This window comes from Electrona antarctica (genome assembly GCF_951216825.1).
Source record: "Electrona antarctica genome assembly, chromosome: 14".
NCBI lineage: Eukaryota > Metazoa > Chordata > Actinopteri > Myctophiformes > Myctophidae > Electrona > Electrona antarctica.
This window is the reverse complement of record NC_136795.1, coordinates 3,053,202-3,077,802: the sequence shown is the minus strand read 5'-3', so window position 1 is coordinate 3,077,802 and position 24,601 is coordinate 3,053,202. Positions and strand designations below refer to the sequence as shown.

The following is a 24,601-nucleotide window of genomic DNA, read 5'->3' as shown; positions in this document are numbered from 1 at the left end:
ACACACACACACACACACACACACACACACACACACACACACACACAGCGTCCTGTCAGTGCAGTGATGACATGGTTCTCTGCAGCTGTCTCCATGCTGCTCTCCAACACTGGACTGATGGACCTCCTGCAGGCGGTGCTCTCCTCCCCCCTCCCTCCTCCTCCACCCTCCGCCCCCGCTCCACCCTCAGCCTCCGCTCCACCCCTCCCTCCTCCTCCACCCTCGGCCTCCTCTCCACCCTCCACCTCCGCTCCACCCCTCCCTCCTCCTCCACCCTCTGCCCTGCTGTGCTGTGCGCGTCTCCTACTGTCCTCCCTCGTTACTCTGCAGCACCGTCACTCTGCTCAGGTACACGCACACACTACAAGCTGTCCTGTTTCGAACAAAAAGCCTCAAATTATGAACACAGCGTGCAATTTCCATGAAGTCTTTCACAGACTTTCCTACTAGGCTGAGGAATATATCCCACCCTTTTCACATTGGCCTGTTATAGCGCCACCAACAGGTGGATCTTTTGCAAAACACATTTTTGGAACAAAATGCCTCAAATCATCAAATTTCCATCAAAGGCGTAAGAACAAATGGCACCCGTTTCCATTTGGCCTATTATAGCGCCACCAGGAGGCCACAACCTGACCTGCCCTGGTGGAGACCTGTGCCCCGATCGAGGGGCACTTTTTCTAGTTTGGACACTGTGTTTTCAAAAAGATGTTTTTCGGGCAGAACAAATTGGCCTTATCTTGTCTCTCATCCTCCCCTCCCCTCCCCTCCCCTCCCCTCTCACTCTCCCCTCCTTCTGCTCCCGACTCTCTCCATTATTTAAGGTCCAGAGGAGCATCAGCTGGAGTCTGGACGACACGGTGCATCGTCTGCTTCTCCAGAAGAGGAGCACAGACAGCCTCTCGCTGGGTAAGACACAGACAGCCTCTCGCTGGGTAAGACTCAGACAGCCTCTCTCTGGGTAAGACTCAGACAGCCTCTCGCTGGGTAAGACACAGACAGCCTCTCGCTGGGTAAGACACAGACAGCCTCTCGCTGGGTAAGACACAGACAGCCTCTCGCTGGGTAAGACACAGACAGCCTCTCTCTGGGTAAGACACAGACAGCCTCTCGCTGGGTAAGACACAGACAGCCTCTCGCTGGGTAAGACACATACAGCCTCTCGCTGGGTAAGACACAGACAGCCTCTCGCTGGGTAAGGCTGAGCTCACACCTTTCATGCAATTCTCGTGCTCGTTGGGTGCTCGTTGGGTAGTGTCATGGCCGCCCAATGTATTTCCAATGGAGGTCACATGGTTTGACCCAACATTGTGTTGTGTGAGGGGGAGGGGCGCAGTCGTGCGCCCCTCCCCCTCACACACAATGTTGGGTCAAACCATGTGACCTCCATTGGAAATGCATTGGGCCGCTGGGCGGCCATGACACAACACCCAACGAGCACAGAGAATTGCATGAAAGGTGTGAGCTCAGCCTTAGGCTGAGCTCACACCTTTCATGCAATTCTCTGCTCGTTGGATGCTCGTTGGATGCTCGTTGGGTAGTGTCATGGCCGTCCCTCCCTAGATGCATCCATTTCCCACAAGGCTTTGCGGGAAGTGGGCGGTGCGCTAGAGCGGAATGCGGAAAACAACAGACCCACGTTTATCTGCGTGTAGTTTTTGGTGACCAATACGGCGATATGTGGAGTTGTACACTGTCATAATAAAACGGATGGCTTTTTACATACAGAATGGGGCACTGGCTTGCTAAATGAATCAAACTTTCTTCGAAAGACGTCATCCTCTTCTGAACAAGCCAGCACACAGAATCAGTGCCTTTAAATCTGGTACTGATTGTTGAAATGACTGGAGACAGCCGTGCGTCATTTCATCATCATCATCATGTCCACACCCAAACGCAGAAACGCATTGAACACAGGATAAAATCACTGCAGTAGCAGGTTTCAATTGTAGGCTATATTATACTTGCTTTTATATTTACACTTATGAGGTGCCAATCATATTTTTTAATGAAGGAATAAGTACCGCATTTTAAAAGCCACCTAAATTGTGAGTGGAAGTGGAACATGTTTCTTTCATTGTCTGTCAGCATGTCACACTATGTGCAAAATCCCGACTCTCGACTTTTCTCAATTTCAAAATGATAGACACTTTACCATTGCTCTGGCGACTTGGCAAGTCCTGCACATAAATTAATAGCAGAGTCAGACCTATAGAAGTAACAAGTTGTGAGCTTGTAGAGTGGCTATATTTTCGAGCTGTATAATAAATGTCACGTTATAATGTGTAGGCTGGCTAATACAAGTTAACGCGCGCACATTGTCAGCATGTAGGCACAGTGACATGCATTCAATCAATGGTGCGCCCTTAATTACCTAAACATGAGAGAGATGTGCCATATACGCACGATGCGATTCCATTCACACCTCTCTCTCTCTCTGCACCCTCTCTCTCTCTCTCTCTCTCCTCGCATGACCATGACCATGAAATGGAGAGCAAAATACAGCACGATATATGTTCGGTTATTTGGCGATGTTGTGCCCGGCTCCGACCAGCCCATGCAGTAGGCAGAGTTAAAGTGACTAACACGCACAGTTAAACCAAATGCTCCCAATGATAGCTTATATTTGATGAACTCAAACGTGCATTTTATAGGGTTTTTATTAATTCATATTAATTAAACACTTACAATCATACATTCACACGTTCTGTTCACACTTCCCCTAACTTCCCCCAACACAAGATGACAGTATCCCGGATTCTGGATTACAGTCCTATTGGTACAGTTCTATCTGCTCTGTTGGTAGGAATTCTAGCTATCATTTGAACACTCTAAGACTGTCCCAGATCATGGTACGCTTAGCTTGTCATAGATGACTTTCAGACTTAGTTATTAAGTGATTAAGTGGTACATTAATGGTACATTAATTAAGTGTAATTATGTGGTTTTAAATCTACCTTATCATAATCAAATGGTATCATAATCAAATGGTAATTAAACAATGATCGGGAGACAAGAACACAGAGAGAACACTGGTTACAATCTAAACATAACATCATATTACATCGATTATGAATAATGCACAATTATCTTTTTATAGCATATAATATATAGCAAATACATTACCGCTGGTCTCTGCCTAGACATGTTCACGTTCGATGGTATTGGTGAATCTAACTCACTTTGTGCCATACAGAATAGTCACAGTGGGCCCTGACTGAAGTCCCACCTTCATGCTACACTTTCAGCCAATCATATGCCACTGACCCATGCATCCCTTCTGCCCTCTCTGTGAGAGGACAGTGTGGAGATCTGACTTTAGGTTAGATTAAACTGTCAGACTATTACAGGTATTTATCATTTAGGCTTTTTACCAACCCAATATATAATAGGTTATTAGAACACATTTAAACAATTGAAGAGGAATTAGGTTACTTCATTATTGTATGTTCTATGCTGAGTTGACTCTCCCTGTGAAGAGGAGTCAATAATGGCCTGCCTTCCAACAGGAGAGGGCCGTAAAACCCCCGATGTTTGTAGAATGGAATGTGGGGACCTGAGCTCTCTCACCCTAGAGGAGCTTCTTAATCTCCAATCAATCTGACCCAATATATAATTTCTCATTATGAGTACAAATCTCGCACACCCATAATTAACCAAACAATATAGTTTCACATGCGGCTATGCACACACCACGCATAGACTTGTTGGTGTAGGCTACTGCGCAATGGCATTTGGCCTGGGTGCTTATTGGTAGGTTAATATCCACAGTTTATCCGTAGCGGTCCGCAATGAACCTATTGTTCAAGCTTCGCACTCCAATACAAATTAAACTATTTGAATAAAGGTTGTACACATCAGTGAAATTAACCTCTGGGAAAATCCATAATTGAGAGAGTGTATAGGCCTGCACCACAGATCATATAGGCTGCATGGCTAACAGGACTTGGGCACTACCCATCTCTCTATATCATTTGATAAAGGCATATTAAAAACATGACTTGTACACCCAATGAAAATATAAACTTCACAGAATATATACCACTTCGAATTATAACAATCGGTTGAAGATTATCTGAATATCACACAAGTAAAATCTCAACTTTTTTGCGCAACGGGCCATTGCGCTGAGGACTGGCAGTGTTTTACATATACTTGAGGACCTCTGCTTGGAACGCGCTGCATGTGGACGCAACACTTGGAGCTTGTAGATACACGGAATGACGATAAACATTTCACAGAATATATACCACTTTGAATTAAAACAATCGGTTGTGCTTAGCACTCGGCACCAATGCAAATGAAATAGTCCGCACTGGACTAGTAGGCTGATATATTTATTATTGGATGCAGCAGAGCAGAGCCTTTGCTCACTGCAGTTGATGCAACATAATACGTTTTAAAGTTGTTAACAGTGATATATAAACATGAACACTTGGATAGATATCTGTGTAGTTTCCATGCAGGCACAAGCTGCATTTCTCACCTAATTATAGTAAAAATGATATGCGCTAATAAGCGGTGACATCATCATTTCTCAAAAGCTCTGTCACTCTCCAGTCGGACTTTTCTGCGGGGCTCAGGAGACTACAACTAAACTCCGCCCATTGGGATACAAAACAGCCCTTCTCTCCTATTGGTTGGTGGTTAACCCCACCCTCTGTGTTGGGTGGACGTTGGGTGGATGTTGCGCCTACAAGCTGTTGTATGCATAGATATATGGTTGTATGGCTTTCGGCTGTGTGTTGACTGCCCCCCCTCCCCCTCACACAACACAATGTTGGGTCAAAGCACGTGACTCCCATTGGTAATACATTGGGCGGCCATGACACTACCCAACGAGCATCCAACGAGCATCCAACGAGCAGAGAATTGCATGAAAGGTGTGAGCTCAGCCTTAGACTGCAGACAGCCTCTCGCTGGGTAAGACACAGACAGCCTCTCGCTGGGTAAGACACTGACAGCCTCTCGCTGGGTAAGACACTGACAGCCTCTCGCTGGGTAAGACACAGACAGCCTCTCACTGGGTAAGACACAGACAGCCTCTCGCTGGGTAAGACACAGACAGCCTCTCGCTGGGTAAGACACAGACAGCCTCTCACTGGGTAAGACTGCAGACAGCCTCTCGCTGGGTAAGACACAGACAGCCTCTCGCTGGGTAAGACACAGACAGCCTCTCGCTGGGTAAGACACAGACAGCCTCTCTCTGGGTAAGACACAGACAGCCTCTCGCTGGGTAAGACACAGACAGCCTCTCGCTGGGTAAGACTGCAGACAGCCTCTCGCTGGGTAAGACACAGACAGCCTGTCGCTGGGTAAGACACAGGCAGCCTCTCGCTGGGTAAGACTGCAGACAGCCTCTCGCTGGGTAAGACACAGACAGCCTGTCGCTGGGTAAGACACAGACAGCCTGTCGCTGGGTAAGAGACAGACAGCCTCTCGCTGGGTAAGAGACAGACAGCCTCTCGCTGGGTAAGAGACAGACAGCCTCTCGCTGGGTAAGACACAGACAGCCTGTCGCTGGGTAAGAGACAGACAGCCTCTCGCTGGGTAAGACACAGACAGCCTCTCGCTGGGTAAGAGACAGACAGCCTCTCGCTGGGTAAGACACAGACAGCCTCTCGCTGGGTAAGACACAGACAGCCTGTCGCTGGGTAAGACACAGACAGCCTGTCGCTGGGTAAGACACAGACAGCCTCTCGCTGGGTAAGACACAGACAGCCTCTCGCTGGGTAAGACTGCAGACAGCCTCTCGCTGGGTAAGACACAGACAGCCTGTCGCTGGGTAAGACTGCAGACAGCCTCTCGCTGGGTAAGACACAGACAGCCTCTCTCTGGGTAAGACACAGACAGCCTCTCGCTGGGTAAGACTGCAGACAGCCTCTCGCTGGGTAAGACACAGACAGCCTCTCGCTGGGTAAGACACAGACAGCCTCTCGCTGGGTAAGCCAAAACATGCTTCTGTTTCTGGTGTGTTGAATTTGAAGTCGTTGGGGCGAACGGTTCTCGAGTTCCGTGGATTACAACAGTACACACACAGAGACGTGGTGCATTAATAGTTAGACTAGAGCGATGCCCGTTGGAGCCTCTACAGCGGTGCCCTGTAGGGGCACTGGGGCCTACTTGGAACGATGCAAGTTAGAAAATGCATGCATGCCCCACACAGATATTAGTCTGTGTCCCTTTTCGTCAGGCATGTCCAAATATGGAGTCTAAGCTGATGTCAGAATGATGTCAGAACAGGCCAGCTCCATATATGGACCTTGGGCAGGGGCCCCATGTCCAGAGCCCGGGCAGAGGGCCTTTTTGGGGCGGTTCTGGACAACCGTGGGTCCGACCGACTCGACACTCGGCACTGCACTCCCTGTGGGGGTGTGGGACGTGTGTGTCGAATTTGAAGCCGGTGGGGCGAACGGTTCTCTCGAGTTACGCGGATTACAGTAAACACACACACACACACACAGAGACTTGGTGCATTTATAGTTTAGAAGCATCCACTCTAAATGCAGACATCTTTCTGAGCTTCTACTGAAATCAACTCACTGACTCATCACAACAGACCAACTAGACTGACAGAGTGACTGATGAGGAGAAGTATCAATTCTCCAATGAAATCAAGTATTAAGTGATGCAATTTATTACCAGAAGCATAATGAGTTTATATGAAGCGGTTGAATTATGCTGACAACAAGGAGGGTATAGTTTCTCAAGGGTTTTTTTTATATTTTCAAAACAACGACAGTTCAAACATTCTGGGTAACTTTACATAAATCATCAGTCCAAAAAAAAAGCTGTGCTCCGTCCTTAGGATGTGGCCACACGTCCTAGACCTAGGGAATCCAATCGAGGGATGCATTGGACGTGTGTACACGTCCTAGCGCATCCTCAATGATATCAGGCGAGGGGAGAATATTCTTAATTTAAAAAAAATTCAGTCGGACACCGTCCTTTGCGCTCTACGGCCATATTAGCTTCCCGTTGACATAGCTGTTGACATAGAAAGAATGCCTCGTCTCTCCTAATCCAGGGCGCTCTCCGTGGTTTTGATCTGATGGATATACTAGTGCTTCATTTCTGCTCCTCATCCGCCTTTTTGGATCATATTCATATATCGTATAAATTAAAACGATAGCAATGTAAGCTAGCAAAGTTTTTTTCCGGATTGTTTCCGGGGGGTGTGTTTCAGAGTACCCCAGAGCTCCTATTTTGAAGGAATCCCGGTGCTGATTGTGTTAATAAGACAGTCATCTCACAGACACACACACCAAACAATAATGATTGATTATTGTAGCTTCTGCATTGTGAGGGGAAAAAAAACTTCATAATATAACATACATATTTGTTATTTTTAACAAAAACCCCTACTATATGCTCCTATAAAATGGAGGAAACTGTCCTCCTGTCTGTAATCCTGTATACCTACCCATCTGGTTACATCTACAAACAGCCTAGATGATGTTTTAGATCAATATGGCTCGGGATAATTGCTTTTGAAATGGTTACGGGTTGTGAAGCATGCCATCAGAACAACACACACACACACACAGTCACACACACACACACACACACACACACTATACGTTATGGATTTAAAAGCCCAAAATAGTTAAGGACCAATCAATCTCAACCGGCACGCAGGATGTGATGAACTAACCTAGAACCAAGTTCAGTGCTTAGAGGGAGAGATAAAGGCTTGATCTTTGTGTGTGTGTGTGTGTGTGTGTGTGTGTGTGTGTGTGTGTGTGTGTGTGTGTGTGTGCGTGTGCGTGTGTGTGCGTGCGTGCGTGGCGTGCGCGGCGCGCGTGTTTGTTTTATGTGGGCATCTCCTATCGTGGATGTTGTATTTAATTAGACCCAGGACACCTCCAGAAGGCTGAACAGTCGATTCTGGCATCCAGACACCACAGAATTGTGTTGTTTGGATGTCAGTGTGGGGTGTGAAGCATCCTGGTGTAATAAACACTTGTCTTTGTGACTTTACTCCAATCTGACCGTATATACTGTTCAAGGTTCAAGGTTGTCTTTATTTGTCTCCCCTTGGGAGAAATTTGTCTTGGAGACAGAGTCACGGCTGCATACAAATAACATACACGTTCACATAAGGAAAGGAAAAACACCTTGAAACACCCAACATACTGTACCAAACAGAGATATTGCACACATTTCCTTGATAAAGTGCAACTAGTCAATAAAGTAGATAGATAGATAGAATACTTTATTGGCAGTTTAAGAAAATTACAGAAAATGACATAATTTTAAAAAACGCCAAATGGACTTAGACACAAAAAAGCCTTCGCTTGTTTCCATTGTGGTCCACTTTGTAACATGAAACTATACACAAACATACTGTACAAACAAAACAACCATGGAACATATAATAAATAATCCTTATATATAAGGCTGGGAGCTATATACATAGGACAAGAGGTACCCTGAGAGAATAGTCCAGAGCATGGGAGATGGGCTATCCAGGGTCGGAAGCTAACTATGACCAGTTAGTGTGTAGATGGAGCCATGATTTCAGGTCTTTCCTAAATCTTGCAATAGAATTCAGGGATTTCAAAGTGCCTTCGGCAATCTCTGAATCTCTGATTGAGTCAATAAAGTGCATTCGGCAATCTCTGATTGAGCATTTTGATTGACAGGGGAAACAAAATGAGTGTTACTGTACACCCTTAAGCAGTGGTGGAAAGTAACTAAGTACATTTACTTAAGTACTGTACCTTAAAATACAATTTTGAGGTATTTGTACTTTACTTGAGTATTTCCCATTTCCAGTACTTTTACTTCTACTCCACTACATCTCGGAGGCAAATATTGTACTTTTACTCCACTACATTTAATAGTTACTAGTCACTTTGATTATTTTTACAAAACACTTTTTTTTTAAACACTCCAGCCCTATATACATTTCGACCATTTGAAAATAGCCGATCTACAAGCTCACGTATTTTATTTTACCACTACTGCCCTTAAAGCTGCTATAAGCAATAATATGTAAATTAATGGCCTTTTTTGGGGGGGGGTATTCAGACAGCCAGCAATGGGTAAAACGCTCCCAAAAAAATGGGAAAATGGGAAAATTAAAAGATTTTCCTGGAACCTTTGTCATTGGTCGATTTGCCTGTCTACTTCCTGATCGGTTATCGGTCATTTCGACCGGGTTTTCTTTTTCGACCAATGACAAAGCTTTTAGGAAAATCTTTGAATGCGGATTGCGGCCCCTAGATGTGTCACAGAGACTACATTTTTCTTGGGAGCGTGTTACCCATTGCTGGCTGTCTGAATAATTTCTTTTTTTTTTTAAAGGTCATTACAACTTTGACATATTATTGCTTTTAAGTCAAATTCTTCCAAGGTTCCAGAATTGCCAAAGCATCTCTGTGTGTAATTATGTGGATGTTTGAGCCTCATCGGAGGCGTAAGCAGGGCTTAAAGTTCTCAGTCCTGGGGACGGATTGCAGTCCTGAGGATTTCATAGGGGTCATTTAATGAGATCAGTGCAGATTTGCAAAAAATCATTTTCAGTCTTGGGAATTTTTTGGCTTTAAGCCCTGCGTAAGTGTGTAACCCATTGGGGGTCAGTGTAATCCAGTCTTGCTCTCCTCTCCCTGGTTTTGATTTGGTCTCTGGGGGCCATGAAACAAAAAAAACACAGGCGCTGCACGACGCGCAACACCAGCGCATTTCTCAACGCCGCCCGTCTCCTGTTGAATCTGCGTATACGCGCAACACCGCAGTACGCGCTGATCTTTTTCTGCGGACTACACGTTTCTCTTGGGCTTTGCTTGGCATAGTTTCCAAAGTAAAACAAAATAATAATAATGCTAAAGTAGAATCCATAGCAAACTAATATCAAACACGACACAGTGAAGTAACGACAAAGAGGATGTGTCTGGATTTATTGGAGACAATGTCGCAGAGTTGATGGTCAGTGTCCGTGCGCGCCAGCCATCAAGCCTATCCTGGAGGATTAAAGTGTGTTATGCAAGTGTACCCGGGTGCGCTGTTGAATCTCGGGCAATGTGAATCATGGCCATCGGGGACCAGGCAACCGTATTCGGAAACGGTTCCAATGAAACGGATTCAGTCCCTCTCAGTGTCCCTCTCATTAGTCATCCCGTGCCCTGGCGAGCAAGCGTTTGACGCACTTTAATTGTATTAAGTGGTGGCCGGTAGTCCCATATGGTGACAGGGACGTGCAGAGAGTGTCAGAGGGGCACGGGGCTAAAACCCCGTAAGAGGGCACTTTTGGAATAGCGAAAGTAGCAGATCTACAAGCTCACAACCCAGGGGCGCAACCCAGCACTCTTTAGCTAGTGGAGATGCGGCGTGTACGGCATGAATTTCAAAAGCAATTCTCCTGAACGCTGCCTTCCTTCCAGCATCATGGCATGGAAAGGAGTAGCATTTAGCATTTCTTTCACCGCAGTAAATGCTGCATTTATTCGTGGTCTGGAAAGGGCGGTTGTTTGTTTTTACAGACGGGGGGTAAAAGGGCAGCAGGGGATGAAGCCCCCCTTTGATGTCTATGTGTGCACGTGGTCCCTGCATGCAGTGCACGGTGACGAGATGATCCCCATGTTGCTGCTGCTGCTGTCTCTCCGTCTGCCTGAATGCCTGGCTGGATGAGTGGCTTGTCAGGACAGGACATGCAGGCTGATATATGAGCTCCACTCCACTCCTAAACCCACACTCCCTATATCTATCTCTCCCTTTACACACCTCATAGAAGAACTGTGTTTGGAAAATAAACATTTCACTCATATGGATATGAAGAATCAACTGGCTGAGAGAAAACGCTTATGTTACTGCTACTGAATTAGCTAAATTTTCGCTAGAAACATACTGTATCATATACAGTATGAGTGACTGACTGTCGCAAACGATACAGAGACACCTCCCTGACAATAACGCCGAGTTTATTTTTGGACCACAATATGCTTACATGAAACGATTTTAAGATGACCCCATGTTATTCTCCATAGAGAAATTACCTCCATGAACCGGGCAGAACCAGGTGACGTCAGGACTTTGGCGCTCTATTTAGGAATAAATAACCCCTTGAGATACAGTATCTCGTTTTCGAGAGGGTCGTAATGTATGTACACTCTATCTATTATACATTTGAAAAGGTGTGCCCAAACCCAAGCCAGGAAAATAAAGTCACCAGCTACTACGTCACTGACACGCTGCAACACGCTGCAACACACACTGCAACAACACACTAACACGTCACACACTTACCCTCCGCGTCGTTCGTTCCCTATCTCCTCATGTCGCGCCGCACGGCCACATTCAACACCACCCGCGTAAAAATTGTCATCGCACTGCCACTAAAGCCGGCTCCCGTCCACACTCGCAAACAATATCAATATCAATAATAAACACAAACACGCCACAAGCACCGACACCCCCGCCTAATTTGTTGCCACGTCTATGAAAACAAGCACAGAAAAAATGCCATTCAACACGCTACTTACACACACTACCACTCGCTTACAATACGCGGACCTGGCAACACTACATTCCCTCTCCCATTTGCTCACAGCCCACCACGTGACCCACACAGGGAGGGAGACGATTGCGTGATGCTTCTATGTACAGGATTCTATAGGTCACCACTTTTGGTGTGACACACACACGGCTTCTGTTTACTATGCGTTGTCAACACGTGCTGAGTTGACAAACATTGACCGATTTCGGAGAAGACTGATAGTTTATCCTTTAGTAATTAGGCTGTGGAAGTATTCACACTAGGCAACTTTTGCATTTATTGGGATTGGCAATTTGGGGAGAAAAGGAGGAGGAGGAGGTGATCAAGCTCCACAACACCACATTGGTAGGTAGGCTCAAGGCTGCATTTATTTTCCTTCTTTTTCCTCTCGAGGGTGCATGGGATGATGTGAACCCCTCCAGCAGGCTAGGGAGCACCGCTCCGGTTCGCGGTCCGCGGGGTGCGGGTTGCCAGGTTTTTTTATAAGTAAAGTATTTACATTCAATTAAAAAAAGATATATATATAACACATTTTAATTTACGTCATATTTAGCGGCATTTCGACCTAATTTCTCTGTTCTTTGTCAATGGCAAATATTGAGACGTGTGGGGACTAAAGCTGTATATAGGAGGGCCCTCAAACACATTATTTGATAACTTTTCATCGTGCTCCTAAAAAAAAATGTGTGCTACTAGCCGCGATTACATACACAGTTAAAATAATAAGAAATTTGCGCCAACGACTGCGTCGACACCTGGCGTGGAACAAACGGGACGAACCGAGGCGCATATATGGATAACAACAACAACACTACACGCGCGCTGCAACACAAAACAGCTGCATACAACGCGTGTCACTGTGCACTTCTGTATCTGTGGACTTCTGTATCGCAACGCGGGGCAACGCAACTCTGGGATGAGCGGGCCGAAGGCCCGCGAAATTCTAGTACACGTACAATACAAAACAATTTACAAAAGAACAAAAATAACACAAAAAAAAAATGAAAAAGCAACACATAAACAACACAGAATCAGGGTATTAAACTCACAACCAGTGTTGTTTTTGGCAGCAAAAATCTTGATTTTAGTTTTAGTCATAGTCTCTTCAATAGTTTTCATTTAGTTTCAGTCACATTTTAGTCACCTGGAATGTTTTAGTGTTAGTCTAGTTTTAGTCGACTAAATATCATGAGATTTTAGTCGACTAAATCTACAGTTGATTTAGTCGAACAAAATGTATTTTGGTGGGCCTTGATGCCGTCGGAATGACGTTTTTACACTTGCTGAAAATGTAGATCGGCTATTTCAGCATGCAACCAAGTGTAAAATGACTTATACTGGATCTCTTGTCCACTAGTCCCTTCCTAACATTTTAGTCTAGTTTTTATTTTTTGACGAAATTGTCAGTATATTTAGTCTTAGTTTTAGTCGTCATAGCTTAGTTTTCATTTAGTTTCCATTTAGTTTTCGTCAGTGAAAAAAGGTATTCGACGAACATTTTTCGTCTTAGTTTTAGTCGACAAAATCAACACTGCTCACAACAGCAACAAGATGGATAATTTTGTGCAGTCAAATATCATTGTCATTTCCATAGGTCAGTGTTGGAATAATACAGTTGATTCAAATACATATTTAGAAATATCCTTCTTGGGGGGGCGCCGGCCCGTTGGCCTATAGTGGTCCAGGCGCGTTCCTCATATAGGCTCTGGCCTGACAGTGGGTCGCGTGTTCGAGTCCCGTTCATGACGACCTTTGTCTCTCTCCCCCTCTCTCTCTCTCCCTCTTTCCTGTCATTCTTCATTTATCAATAAAGACAGAAAAGCCAAAAAACAATATATTTCAGTCAGATAACTCACAAATAGATTTAACCAATATTTATTGTAGAATGAGAATACAATTAACAGCAGGGAGATAGATATACAATAAAAAAAAAAACATGGGGAACATAAATAACAGAGCCCAGCGGTGGTGCTGGGGTGGTGGTGGGAGCAAACATCACATAACAACAACCAGGAACCATTATGTAGAAGGAAGGCAGGAAGAGCATGCAGTCCATAGAGTATATAAAAGGATAGACCCCCCCCCCCCCCCCCCCCCGCTATTCATGTCAGTGGAAGTTGCTCAGTGGCGTTTTGAAGCACCCGGAAGGACCGTCTACTTCCGCCTTTTTTCGATTTGGGCACCAAAATTTGGTGCCCAAAATGCGGAAGTGCAAACGCGTTCAACGTTAAAGCCCAGCTGCACGGGGTTTCCTCATCATACTTCCACGGGTCCGCCTGCAGTCCCTCCTCTTACCACTAGGGCCCAGTGCTTCAACGTTGGAAAGCATCACTGGCCCCTTGATGAAGTCTAGTGTAGTGAGCTTTAGTAGCCCGCCCAATTGGTCAGCTGACATCAGCGAATGACATGTGGGTCTTGCACACACTGAATACACCCACATAGTAATGCAGCATATTAACTCTTTGAGTATATGCCCTTGAGCACAGCATGAAACCCCTCGAGTATATCTGACTGAACTAACTGCAAGCTACGTATATATATATATATATATAAAATATCCTTCCTTGATTAATCTCTCTTTTTTTCCCTTGCTCATTCTCTCCATTCCCTTTTCTTCTCTCTCTCTCTCTCTCTCTCTCTCTCTCTCTCTCTCTCTCTCTCTCTCTCTCTCTCTCTCTCTCCCCCCCCCCCCCCCCCTTCCCCCCTGCTGCCACTAATTGGATCTGTCCTCTCTCTGAGGTCTCTAATATCTCAGTGTACATGACATTAGTGTTATGCAAATGAGCTGCCAGGACTCAGACTTCATCCCACTGCATTTAAAGCAATCATTCCTCTCTCTCTCTCTCTCTCTCTCTCTCTCTCTCTCTCTCTCTCTCTCTCTCTGTCACTCTTTATATCTGTTGCTCGCTCCCTCTTGTCTGGCTGACCTTTGTTCAACCCCTGCGTTTCACTGCACCATGCACTTTCTCTCTCTCTGTCTCTCTCTCTCTGTCTCTCTCTCTCTCTCTCTGGCCTCGTCTCTTATTTCCTGTCATCTGTCTGTCATTGGTCTGTCTGTCCTTTTGTTGATTTCGTCGACTAATACGATGACAAAAAATGTTCGTCGACTACGTTTTTTCACTGACGAAAGCTAAATGGAAACCAAATGAAAACTAAGCTATGATGACTAAAACTAGGACTAAATATATTGACAATTTCGTCAACAAATAAAAACTAGACTAAAATGTTAGGAAGGGACTAGTGGGCATTGGGCAAAAGATCCAGTATAAGTCATTTTAAACTTGGTTGCATGCTGAAAATAGCCGATCTACAAGTCATTACCACCAAAATAAATTTTAGTCGACTAAATCAACTGTAGATTAATTCGACTAAAATCTTATGATATTTAGTCGACTAAAACTAGACGTTCCAGGTGACTAAAATGTGACTGAAACTAAATGAAAACTATTGAAGAGACTGTGACTAAAACTAAAATCAAAATGTGCTGCCCAAAAACACCACTGGTTGTGAGTTTAATACCCTGATTCTGTGTTGTTTATGTGTTGCTTTTTCAGTTTGTTTTTTTGTTTTGTGTTATTTTTGTTCTTTTGTAAATTGTTTTGTATTGTACGTGTACATACATTAGGACCCTCTCGAAAACGAGATGCTGTATCTCAAGGGGTTATTTATTCCTAAATAGAGCGCCGAAGTCCTGACGTCCAGGGAAAACAACACTGTCCTGCACCCACTCTCCCATTAGGCCTCTAGTTAGAGGACATTAATGTTAAAGCGCAAATAACATGCATTTTAAAACTGCTTTTAATATTTAATATCATATTGTCTATGTCCCTCAAAGTTATTTCTAATGGTTTGAGCCTCAATCACCACTCTGATATAACCAGTCCTTGTAATTTCTTTCTGGACTTTGAAAGCAGTTTTAGCTGCAGTACCACAATGTCCTGAGGTGGTGGGGGTGCTGATATGCAGAATATTTAATATTTGAGTCATTATAATACTGATGCTAGGTAAAACCAGGCTTGTTTCCATTCCATGCCAGCTTGGAAAATCAACAATGGTGGACATTGTAAACAAAGTGGAAATGCACATTTGGAACTGAAGACTAAAGAAGAGGAGGAATTATACAAAGTAGGGTGACATTGATGACATCACGATGAGGACAAAATCAGTCGAGCTGTTCCTGAGAGCAATTTCCATTAAAGCACCCATATGATATGAAAGCCTAATTGTTCAAAATGTGTTATTTGTGGGGATAGAAAACACATATGGGAGCCCCAAAAACACAAAAGAAATGGAAAAAGTTGAATTTTATGTTATAGGTCCTTTAATGCTCATCGACTGCAGTGCAGTTGATGAGTTCATATTCCAGTTTGACACTGCAATGGAACCGGTTGAGCTGGCACTAAAAAGCCGGACCCAATCAAAAATGGACACTGGCTTTCATTACGTATTATTTTGCCATTTTGCCATTTGTGCCCTGCCGATGCAGTCGACGTGGTTCTGTAACTAAACGTATTTGTTTGCAGTTAAATATGCATTTAGTCAAACTTGCACAGCATTGTCAGGGTTGCTGACACACCCAATCTCCCAATGCTATATATAGAGTCTGGAACTACACCTCCTGAATGTTATATAGAGTCTGGAACTACACCTCCTGAATGTTATATAGAGTCTGGAACTACACCTCCTGAATGTTATATAGAGTCTGGAACTACACCTCCTGAATGTTATATAGAGTCTGGAACTACACCTCCTGAATGTTATATAGAGTCTGGAACTACACCTCCTGAATGTTATATAGAGTCTGGAACTACACCTCCTGAATGTTATATAGAGTCTGGAACTACACCTCCTGAATGTTATATAGAGTCTGGAACTACACCTCCTGAATGTTATATAGAGTCTGGAACTACACCTCCCGAAATCCGAGTAAGGAATCTGCCATTCCTGTTCACGAAAAAATATATTTTACAATATCTTTGCATTTTTTTTTGTATATTCTTTTCTTCTGCTAAGTAGCACGCTACTGTATGTATATGCTTAGATTATTTCGATTTATATTTGGATAAATTTGTAGCGACTGTATAGCCTAAAGACGAAATGGATGGAAGTCTGGAGGATAGGCCAATTACTTCACTGCTTTATATTGTCCTCATGGTCAGAGAGCTTCTGTTGCTCCAGACGGGATGACGGAAGCATCTGCAATGTTGTGAGAGGCAACAGTCTGGCAATACGAGACAATACTGTACGTGCGGAAAACAGGACAGTGTTGTTTTTGGCAGCAGATTTTGTTTAGTTTTAGTCATAGTCTCTTGAATTGGTTTCATTTAGTTTTAGTCACATTTTAGTCACCCATGGAATGTTTTAGTGTTAGTCTAGTTTTAGTCGACTAAATGTCATGAGATTTTAGTCGACTAAATCTACAGTTGATTTAGTCGAGTAAAATGTGTTTTGGCGGGCCTTGATGCCGTCGTAATGGCTGGTTTTAGTTACACTTGCTGAAAATAGCCGATCTACAAGTACACAACGTGTCGCAGCGTGACGCGTTGTGTGCTTGTAGATCTGCAGGTACTGGAGACCAGGGACGTGCACACATAGACATCAAAGGGGGCTTCAGTCCCTGCCCTTTTACCCGTCTGTAAAACAACTGCCCTCTCCAGACCACGAATGCAGCATTTACTATAGAGGGTATGCGTGTGACATCATCATCATACCAGGAAGTTATGCGGGAACGCCTACTGAGTGACAAAAAACTACTTTCTGGCCTTGACAGCCCCTACATCCACACAGAAAAGTTTGATTTGATTGAATTAAATGATTTTAAACAACATTACATTCACTTTGTCACTCACTTTGCCACTCGATCTGCCATTCACTTTATGCATGCGCATACTCTCTATTGGTGGAAGAAATGCAAATGCTACTCCTTTCCTTTCCATGCCATGCCGGAAGGCAGCATTCAGGAGAATTGCTTTTTTCCTCCTGAACTTGAACACAGTATTTTGCGTTGAACTAATATGTTTTGAAATCCATGTCGTTATACACCGCATCTGCACTATAGCTAAAGAGTGCTGGGTTGCGCCCCGAAAATAGCTGATCTACAAGCTCTCAACGCGTCGCAGCGCGGCGCGTTGTGAGCTTGTAGATCTGCTATTTTCGCTATGTTTTGTCCAAAAGTGCCCTCTTACGGAATTTCAGCCCCTGCCTCTCTTAACGTTCTCTGCACGTCCCTGGTGGAGGTCAGACAGAGGTAGGAAAACCGTCTAAACAGGCAAACTAATCCAGAAGGCGGGGGCGGAAATCTAAAATCCAAATACGTGCAAAAGGTCAAGAAGGCACACAGTGTAGAAGGGAGTTCCAACCGCGCCTCTAGCCTATGGCAGGCCAGCCTGGTGCATCTCAGAAGCCTCTAGCCTATGGCAGGCCAGGCTGGTGCATCTCAGAAGCCTCTAGCCTATGGCAGGCCAGGCTGGTGCATCTCAGAGGCAGGATAGGTTACAGGAGAACAAGAAGGCACTGGAGCAGCTCAGACAATTTAGGCCCTTAGATTAATAACAGGGTGCAGGTAAAAAGTGACAACGTTTCGATGTTTCAGTTACATCTTCGTCAGGTCATGAATATGAAGATGTAACTTAAACATCGAAACCTTGTCACTTTTTACTGTGTCTGAACAACATGCAGTACGTTGTTCAGACACAGGTCAGGCATTCAGAACAAGGTACGTCTCTCTGAGACAGTTATAGGACTCCAGTAGTAGAAACATGGAGAAGAATACAGAACCCGAGAGGTGGCTCAGACAGCAGAATATAGAAATCACGGACTATGAGGAGCTATGAGAGATAATAAATAGGGGTGTAAAAACGATATAGTAACCCTCTCCGGAACAACAACATATGTTCTGATGGGGGTCCGCGCGGCCATATATACAGATAATTCTGGGAGGTCCTTTTGACATGGAAAAAGTGTGAGAGCCACTTCCATTGAAACATAGCTTTTTCAGAAAAAACGATTTAGAGGAATTTTTTTTAGAATCTGAATGATCTCAGGTCTAAAATTAGTGAACCTATATCTCTTTTTCCCTCTCTCTCTCTCTCCCTGTCCCTCTCCCTCTCTCTCTCTCTAATTCTTCACCCTCGCCCCCTCTCTCTATCTCTCTCTCTCTCTATCTCTCTCTCTATCTCTCTCTCTCTCTCTCTCTGTCCTGTCTCCTCTCCTCTCCAGCCAGCTCCCTGAGGTTGCTCCAGGCCCTCCTGGACGTGGACCTGACATCAGCGGTGGTGTGTGTGAGCGCCGGCCCAGGCTTGGCTCCTCCCACGAGGCCCCTGGGGGCCACTGACAGCGCTCTGTACCCCCTGGGCTCCCAGGGAGCTCGTTGCATTGCGGCCGCACTCTGTGGACTCCTGCTACAGGTATGTAACGTAACGGGCACCGGTGTTGTTTTCATCGACTATAAAACTAAAACGAAAAAATATGTCGACTACCTTTTTTCACTGACGAAAACCAAGCTGGAAACTAAATGAAAACTAATCTATGATGACTAAACCTGAGACTAAATACAAGCGTTGTGAGCTTGTAGATCTGCTATCTAAAACTAGACAAACACTAAAACATTCCAGGTGACTAAAATGTGACTAAAACTAAATGAAAACTATTCAAGAGACTAAAATAGAAATTTGCTGCCAAAAACAACACTGACGGGCACTGGGGGATTTTAAGACGACGAAGTGTGTGCGCGCGTGCGTGCGTGCGTGTGTGTGTGTTTGCGCGTGCGAAACCAATTATGGGAGACCCAGGAGAGCAGTCTTCCGTTTCAGCCCTGAGGGTGCCAGATTTAGGCAGAAGTTAAAATATCCCAGCTGGGTTTCTTGTCAGACTCTTTACCCAAGAGTCTAACAAATGTTGGTAAATTGCTAATGTCCCAATTTTCAACATTCACTGCCAAATTGTTCCCGGTTTCACCACAATTGCAACTAGAATTGTCGATCCACAGAGGCACGATTATGAAGATCCTTAAGGCCTACGCTGTCCCTCCCAACTTACTCCGGGCAATATAGAGACCATGTATGCAGGAACAAGGGCCAAGGTGTTGACTCCAGATGGCAACAGTGAGGAGTTTAACATCTTGGCTGGGGTACTGCAAGGGCACACCCTAGCCCCCTTCCTCTTCGTCATAGTCCTGGACTACACGTTAAGGAAGGCCATCAATGGACGAGAGCAGGATCTTGGCCTCACCAAGGAGGTGGAGACAACACCCAACCGTAGTCCTGACAGACCTGGACTACGCGGACGACATCAGCCTGCTCTCTGACCACGTGGAACAAGCTCAGGAGCTCCTGACCAGAGTGGAATCGGAGTGTGCCAAGGTTGGCCTCCGGCTGAATGCCAAGAAAACTGAAGTTATCACCTATAACATCCCATCAGAGCATCCACCTCTGACAACAACAGGAGGCACTGCTCTGAAGGAAGTCAAGGACTTCAGGTACCTCATGGGCTCATGGTTCAACTCAATGGAACAAGACCTGAAAGTGAGGAAGGTACTTGCATGGAGGGCCCTAAACCGCATGGCCAGTGTATGGAACTCCAACCTCCCCCGTCAAACCAAACTCAGCTTCTTCTATGCAACGGTAGAGTCTGTTCTCCTATACGGCAGTGAATGCTGGACCCTGAAGTCAACCCTGCAGAAGTCTCTAGACGGGTGCTACACCAGAATGCTGCGTGCAGCACTCAACAACAGCACACATGTTACCAACACAAATCTGTATGATGGGATGCCAAAGGTGAGACAGAAAATAGCAGCCAGGAGAATGAGACTATAGCAGGACACTGCCAAAGACACCAAGAGCTGCCAGGAGAATGAGACTATAGCAGGACACTGCCAAAGACACCAAGAGCTGCCAGGAGAATGAGACTATAGCAGGACACTGCCAAAGACACCAAGAGCTGCCAGGAGAATTAGACTATAGCAGGACACTGCCAAAGACACCGAGAGCTGCCAGGAGAATGAGACTATAGCAGGACACTGCCAAAGACACCAAGAGCTGCCAGGAGAATGAGACTATAGCAGGACACTGCCAAAGACACCGAGAGCTGCCAGGAGAATGAGACTATAGCAGCACTGCCAAAGACACCATAAGAGCTGCCAAGAGAATGAGACTATAGCAGGACACTGCCAAAGACACCGAGAGCTGCCAGGAGAATGAGACTATAGCAGGACACTGCCAAAGACACCGAGAGCTGCCAGGAGAATGAGACTATAGCAGGACACTGCCAAAGACACCAAGAGCTGCCAGGAGAATGAGACTATAGCAGGACACTGCCAAAGACACCGAGAGCTGCCAGGAGAATGAGACTATAGCAGGACACTGCCAAAGACACCGAGAGCTGCCAGGAGAATGAGACTATAGCAGGACACACTGCCAAAAGACACCAAGAGCTGCCAGGAGAATGAGACTATAGCAGGACACTGCCAAAGACACCATAAGAGCTGCCAGGAGAATGAGACTATAGTAGGACACACTGCCAAAAGACACCAAGAGCTGCCAGGAGAATGAGACTATAGCAGGACACTGCCAAAGACACCAAGAGCTGCCAGGAGAATGAGACTATAGCAGGACACTGCCAAAGACACCAAGAGCTGCCAGGAGAATGAGACTATAGCAGGACACTGCCAAAGACACCGAGAGCTGCCAGGAGAATGAGACTATAGCAGGACACTGCCAAAGACACCAAGAGCTGCCAGGAGAATGAGACTATAGCAGGACACTGCCAAAGACACCAAGAGCTGCCAGGAGAATGAGACTATAGCAGGACACTGCCAAAGACACCAAGAGCTGCCAGGAGAATGAGACTATAGCAGGACACTGCCAAAGACACCAAGAGCTGCCAGGAGAATGAGACTATAGCAGGACACTGCCAAAGACACCAAGAGCTGCCAGGAGAATGAGACTATAGCAGGACACTGCCAAAGACACCATAAGAGCTGCCAGGAGAATGAGACTATAGCAGGACACTGCCAAAGACACCATAAGAGCTGCCAGGAGAATGAGACTATAGCAGGACACTGCCAAAGACACCAAGAGCTGCCAGGAGAATGAGACTATAGCAGGACACTGCCAAAGACACCATAAGAGCTGCCAGGAGAATGAGACTATAGCAGGACACTGCCAAAGACACCAAGAGCTGCCAGGAGAATGAGACTATAGCAGGACACTGCCAAAGACACCATAAGAGCTGCCAGGAGAATGAGACTATAGTAGGACACACTGCCAAAAGACACCAAGAGCTGCCAGGAGAATGAGACTATAGCAGGACACTGCCAAAGACACCAAGAGCTGCCAGGAGAATGAGACTATAGCAGGACACTGCCAAAGACACCGAGAGCTGCCAGGAGAATGAGACTATAGCAGGACACTGCCAAAGACACCAAGAGCTGCCAGGAGAATGAGACTATAGCAGGACACTGCCAAAGACACCATAAGAGCTGCCAGGAGAATGAGACTATAGCAGGACACTGCCAAAGACACCATAAGAGCTGCCAGGAGAATGAGACTATAGCAGGACACTGCCAAAGACACCATAAGAGCTGCCAGGAGAATGAGACTATAGCAGGACACTGCCAAAGACACCAAGAGCTGCCAGGAGAATGAGACTATAGCAGGACACTGCCAAAGACACGAGAGCTGCCAGGAGAATGAGACTATAGCAGGACACTGCCAAAGACACCAAGAGCTCCCAGGAGAATGAGACTATAGCAGGACACTGCCAAAGACACCATAAGAGCTGCCAGGAGAATGAGACTATAGCAGGACACTGCCAAAGACACCAAGAGCTGCCAGGAGAATGAGACTATAGCAGGACACTGCCAAAGACACCGAGAGCTGCCAGGAGAATGAGACTATAGCAGGACACTGCCAAAGACACCAAGAGCTGCCAGGAGAATGAGACTATAGCAGGACACTGCCAAAGACACGAGAGCTGCCAGGAGAATGAGACTATAGCAGGACACTGCCAAAGACACCGATAGATGCAGAAAAGTAGTGCTGTGGGAATTAACCAACACACGGGCACTTAACATATTATGTGGATGTGCTCAAGAACGACGCAGGAGCACAAAGCACCAACAAGCTGGCCAGATGTATGGAGAACCGGGATGACTGGAAGCAACGATGGAGGGCTCGTCTGAGGACGACCTAGAGAGTCAAATCATTTATCCATTAGTCATTTTGAGAGCGCGCAAATGTACAGTAGATATTACATTTTCCACACTCAGATGTGTGCACTAAACATTTACTGGGTTCTTATGAAGACACTCGAAGACTTTATGATTCAATTATTTTTTTAATTGCGACCTTTTATGACCCACAGCAGTGCTATATAATGTCACTTAATGTAACTTCCTATGAAAAAATTGCAATTGCAATTTAAATTACATTATCCCACGACCACATACAGTAGATTACATCATCTTTATACTGATTGGTTAACAGGGAAGATCAGAGCAGCCACCAGTGTTGATTTTGTCGACTAAAACTATGACAGAAAAAATGTTGGTCGACTACCTTTTTTCACTGACGAACACACACACCCACCCTAACGGGTCCGTTTGGTTCCATTTGTACACTCTCAGAGTTAAATGAACATTGATTTTACAATATTAATTGGGGGTCCCAGAGATAGAAATTCCATTAAATGGGGGTCCGTATAGAGACTAATGCATTTCAAACTGAGAGTCCTTGAAATTAAACAGGTTAAGAATCACTGCTAAAAATGCAGGCATATCTTTTCAAATGGGGGTCCGCAGGCTAATTAGTGTCAATTTGGGGGTCCTTGGCAAAAACATTTGGGAACCACTCGCATGGGGCACACACATTTAACATCTTTATTTGCATTCACATTTTACAAGAAATGTCTTGAACACAAACAATAGTGGATGCGCAAACTTGAAAAAAAAAACTCTACAACAAGTGCTTCAGGATACAGATCGCGGGTACAGAAAGCCATATATGGCGACTGCCAATTATTGCAGACACTGAACACACACACACACACACACACACACACACACACACACACACACACACAGACAGAGCATGCATGATCTTCCTCCTCTAACGTGGCTGATGAGGCTCTGGCATATTTTAACCCATGTTGGGCGGGAACCCCTTTTGGTGTTTTAAGCATTATGTTATACTTTAGCTATTGAAAAATAGCAGATCTACAAGCTCGTAGCGCGGCACCGAGTGCCGCGCTACGAGCTTGTAGGTCTGCTTTTTTTTAAAGTCGTGAAAATGTGGTGCGAATCTTTGAATATATATTCTTTCAGAGCGAACGTTTTCAACTCAAATCTTTAGGGGGGTCCCCTGGAACAACATATTTTCAGATGGGGTCGGCGGCCAATTACATATAATTTTGGGGGTCCTTGACATGAATATGTTTGAGAACGACTGACATAGAAACATAGGGTTTTTCGAGAAAACGGTCAGGATTTTAGAAGACATTTTGTAGAATCGTTCCCAGGTCAAAATGGGTTAAAGTGCTTGACTCTGCAGGGCTGCAGACAGTATAGTATTGAGTGCTTGTGATAGATGTGCATAAATAAATACCACTTAGATGCAGCTCTACCAGCTCGACGCGCTTCACCAGATCCACCGTCCATTACATCGACTTTACGTCCGCTCATTTGTTTTTTGCAAAGACAACATCCATGAAGGAATAACAACACATTATCCATTTACAAGCAACATTTAACTAACCAGCCATTGTGTTCTGTCTTCCTTGTGATTGTCCGATCTCCCCCCCCCGGTGGGATTAAGGCCAATTTATTTTCCATTATGTCACTGATTGTCGCATCAGGAAACCTTTTCATGTTACAATTTAGGCTCTTAATCCAGAGCGATTTACAAGAACAACACATGGGAATACATTAAAAATCAAACGCATACAAAATAGTCATCAAGAATGAATTAAGCTAAGATCCATCTAACAGTAGAACATCTGTGCAAGGCAAGTATGAGTATTATAGTGTGTCTGTCAACTATGACAGACACACACACACACACACACACACACACACACACAGTAAGGCAACACACTCAGCTACAGGGCTTT

The 24,601-nt window shown here is 45.1% G+C and overlaps 1 protein-coding gene across 1 annotated transcript in view; it reads left to right on the top strand.

Moving 5' to 3' along the window:
- The window catches only part of mei1 (meiotic double-stranded break formation protein 1), a gene marked incomplete at its 5' end in the record, with an annotated part of 203,305 nt that overhangs the window by 158,334 nt on the left and 20,370 nt on the right, over window positions 1-24,601 (top strand). The window contains 4 exons of the mRNA XM_079519702.1: window positions 86-189; window positions 235-348; window positions 825-909; window positions 18,716-18,903. Of these exons, the coding sequence (XP_079375828.1) occupies window positions 86-189; window positions 235-348; window positions 825-909; window positions 18,716-18,903 (491 nt within the window). The remainder of the gene's footprint in view (window positions 1-85; window positions 190-234; window positions 349-824; window positions 910-18,715; window positions 18,904-24,601) is intronic.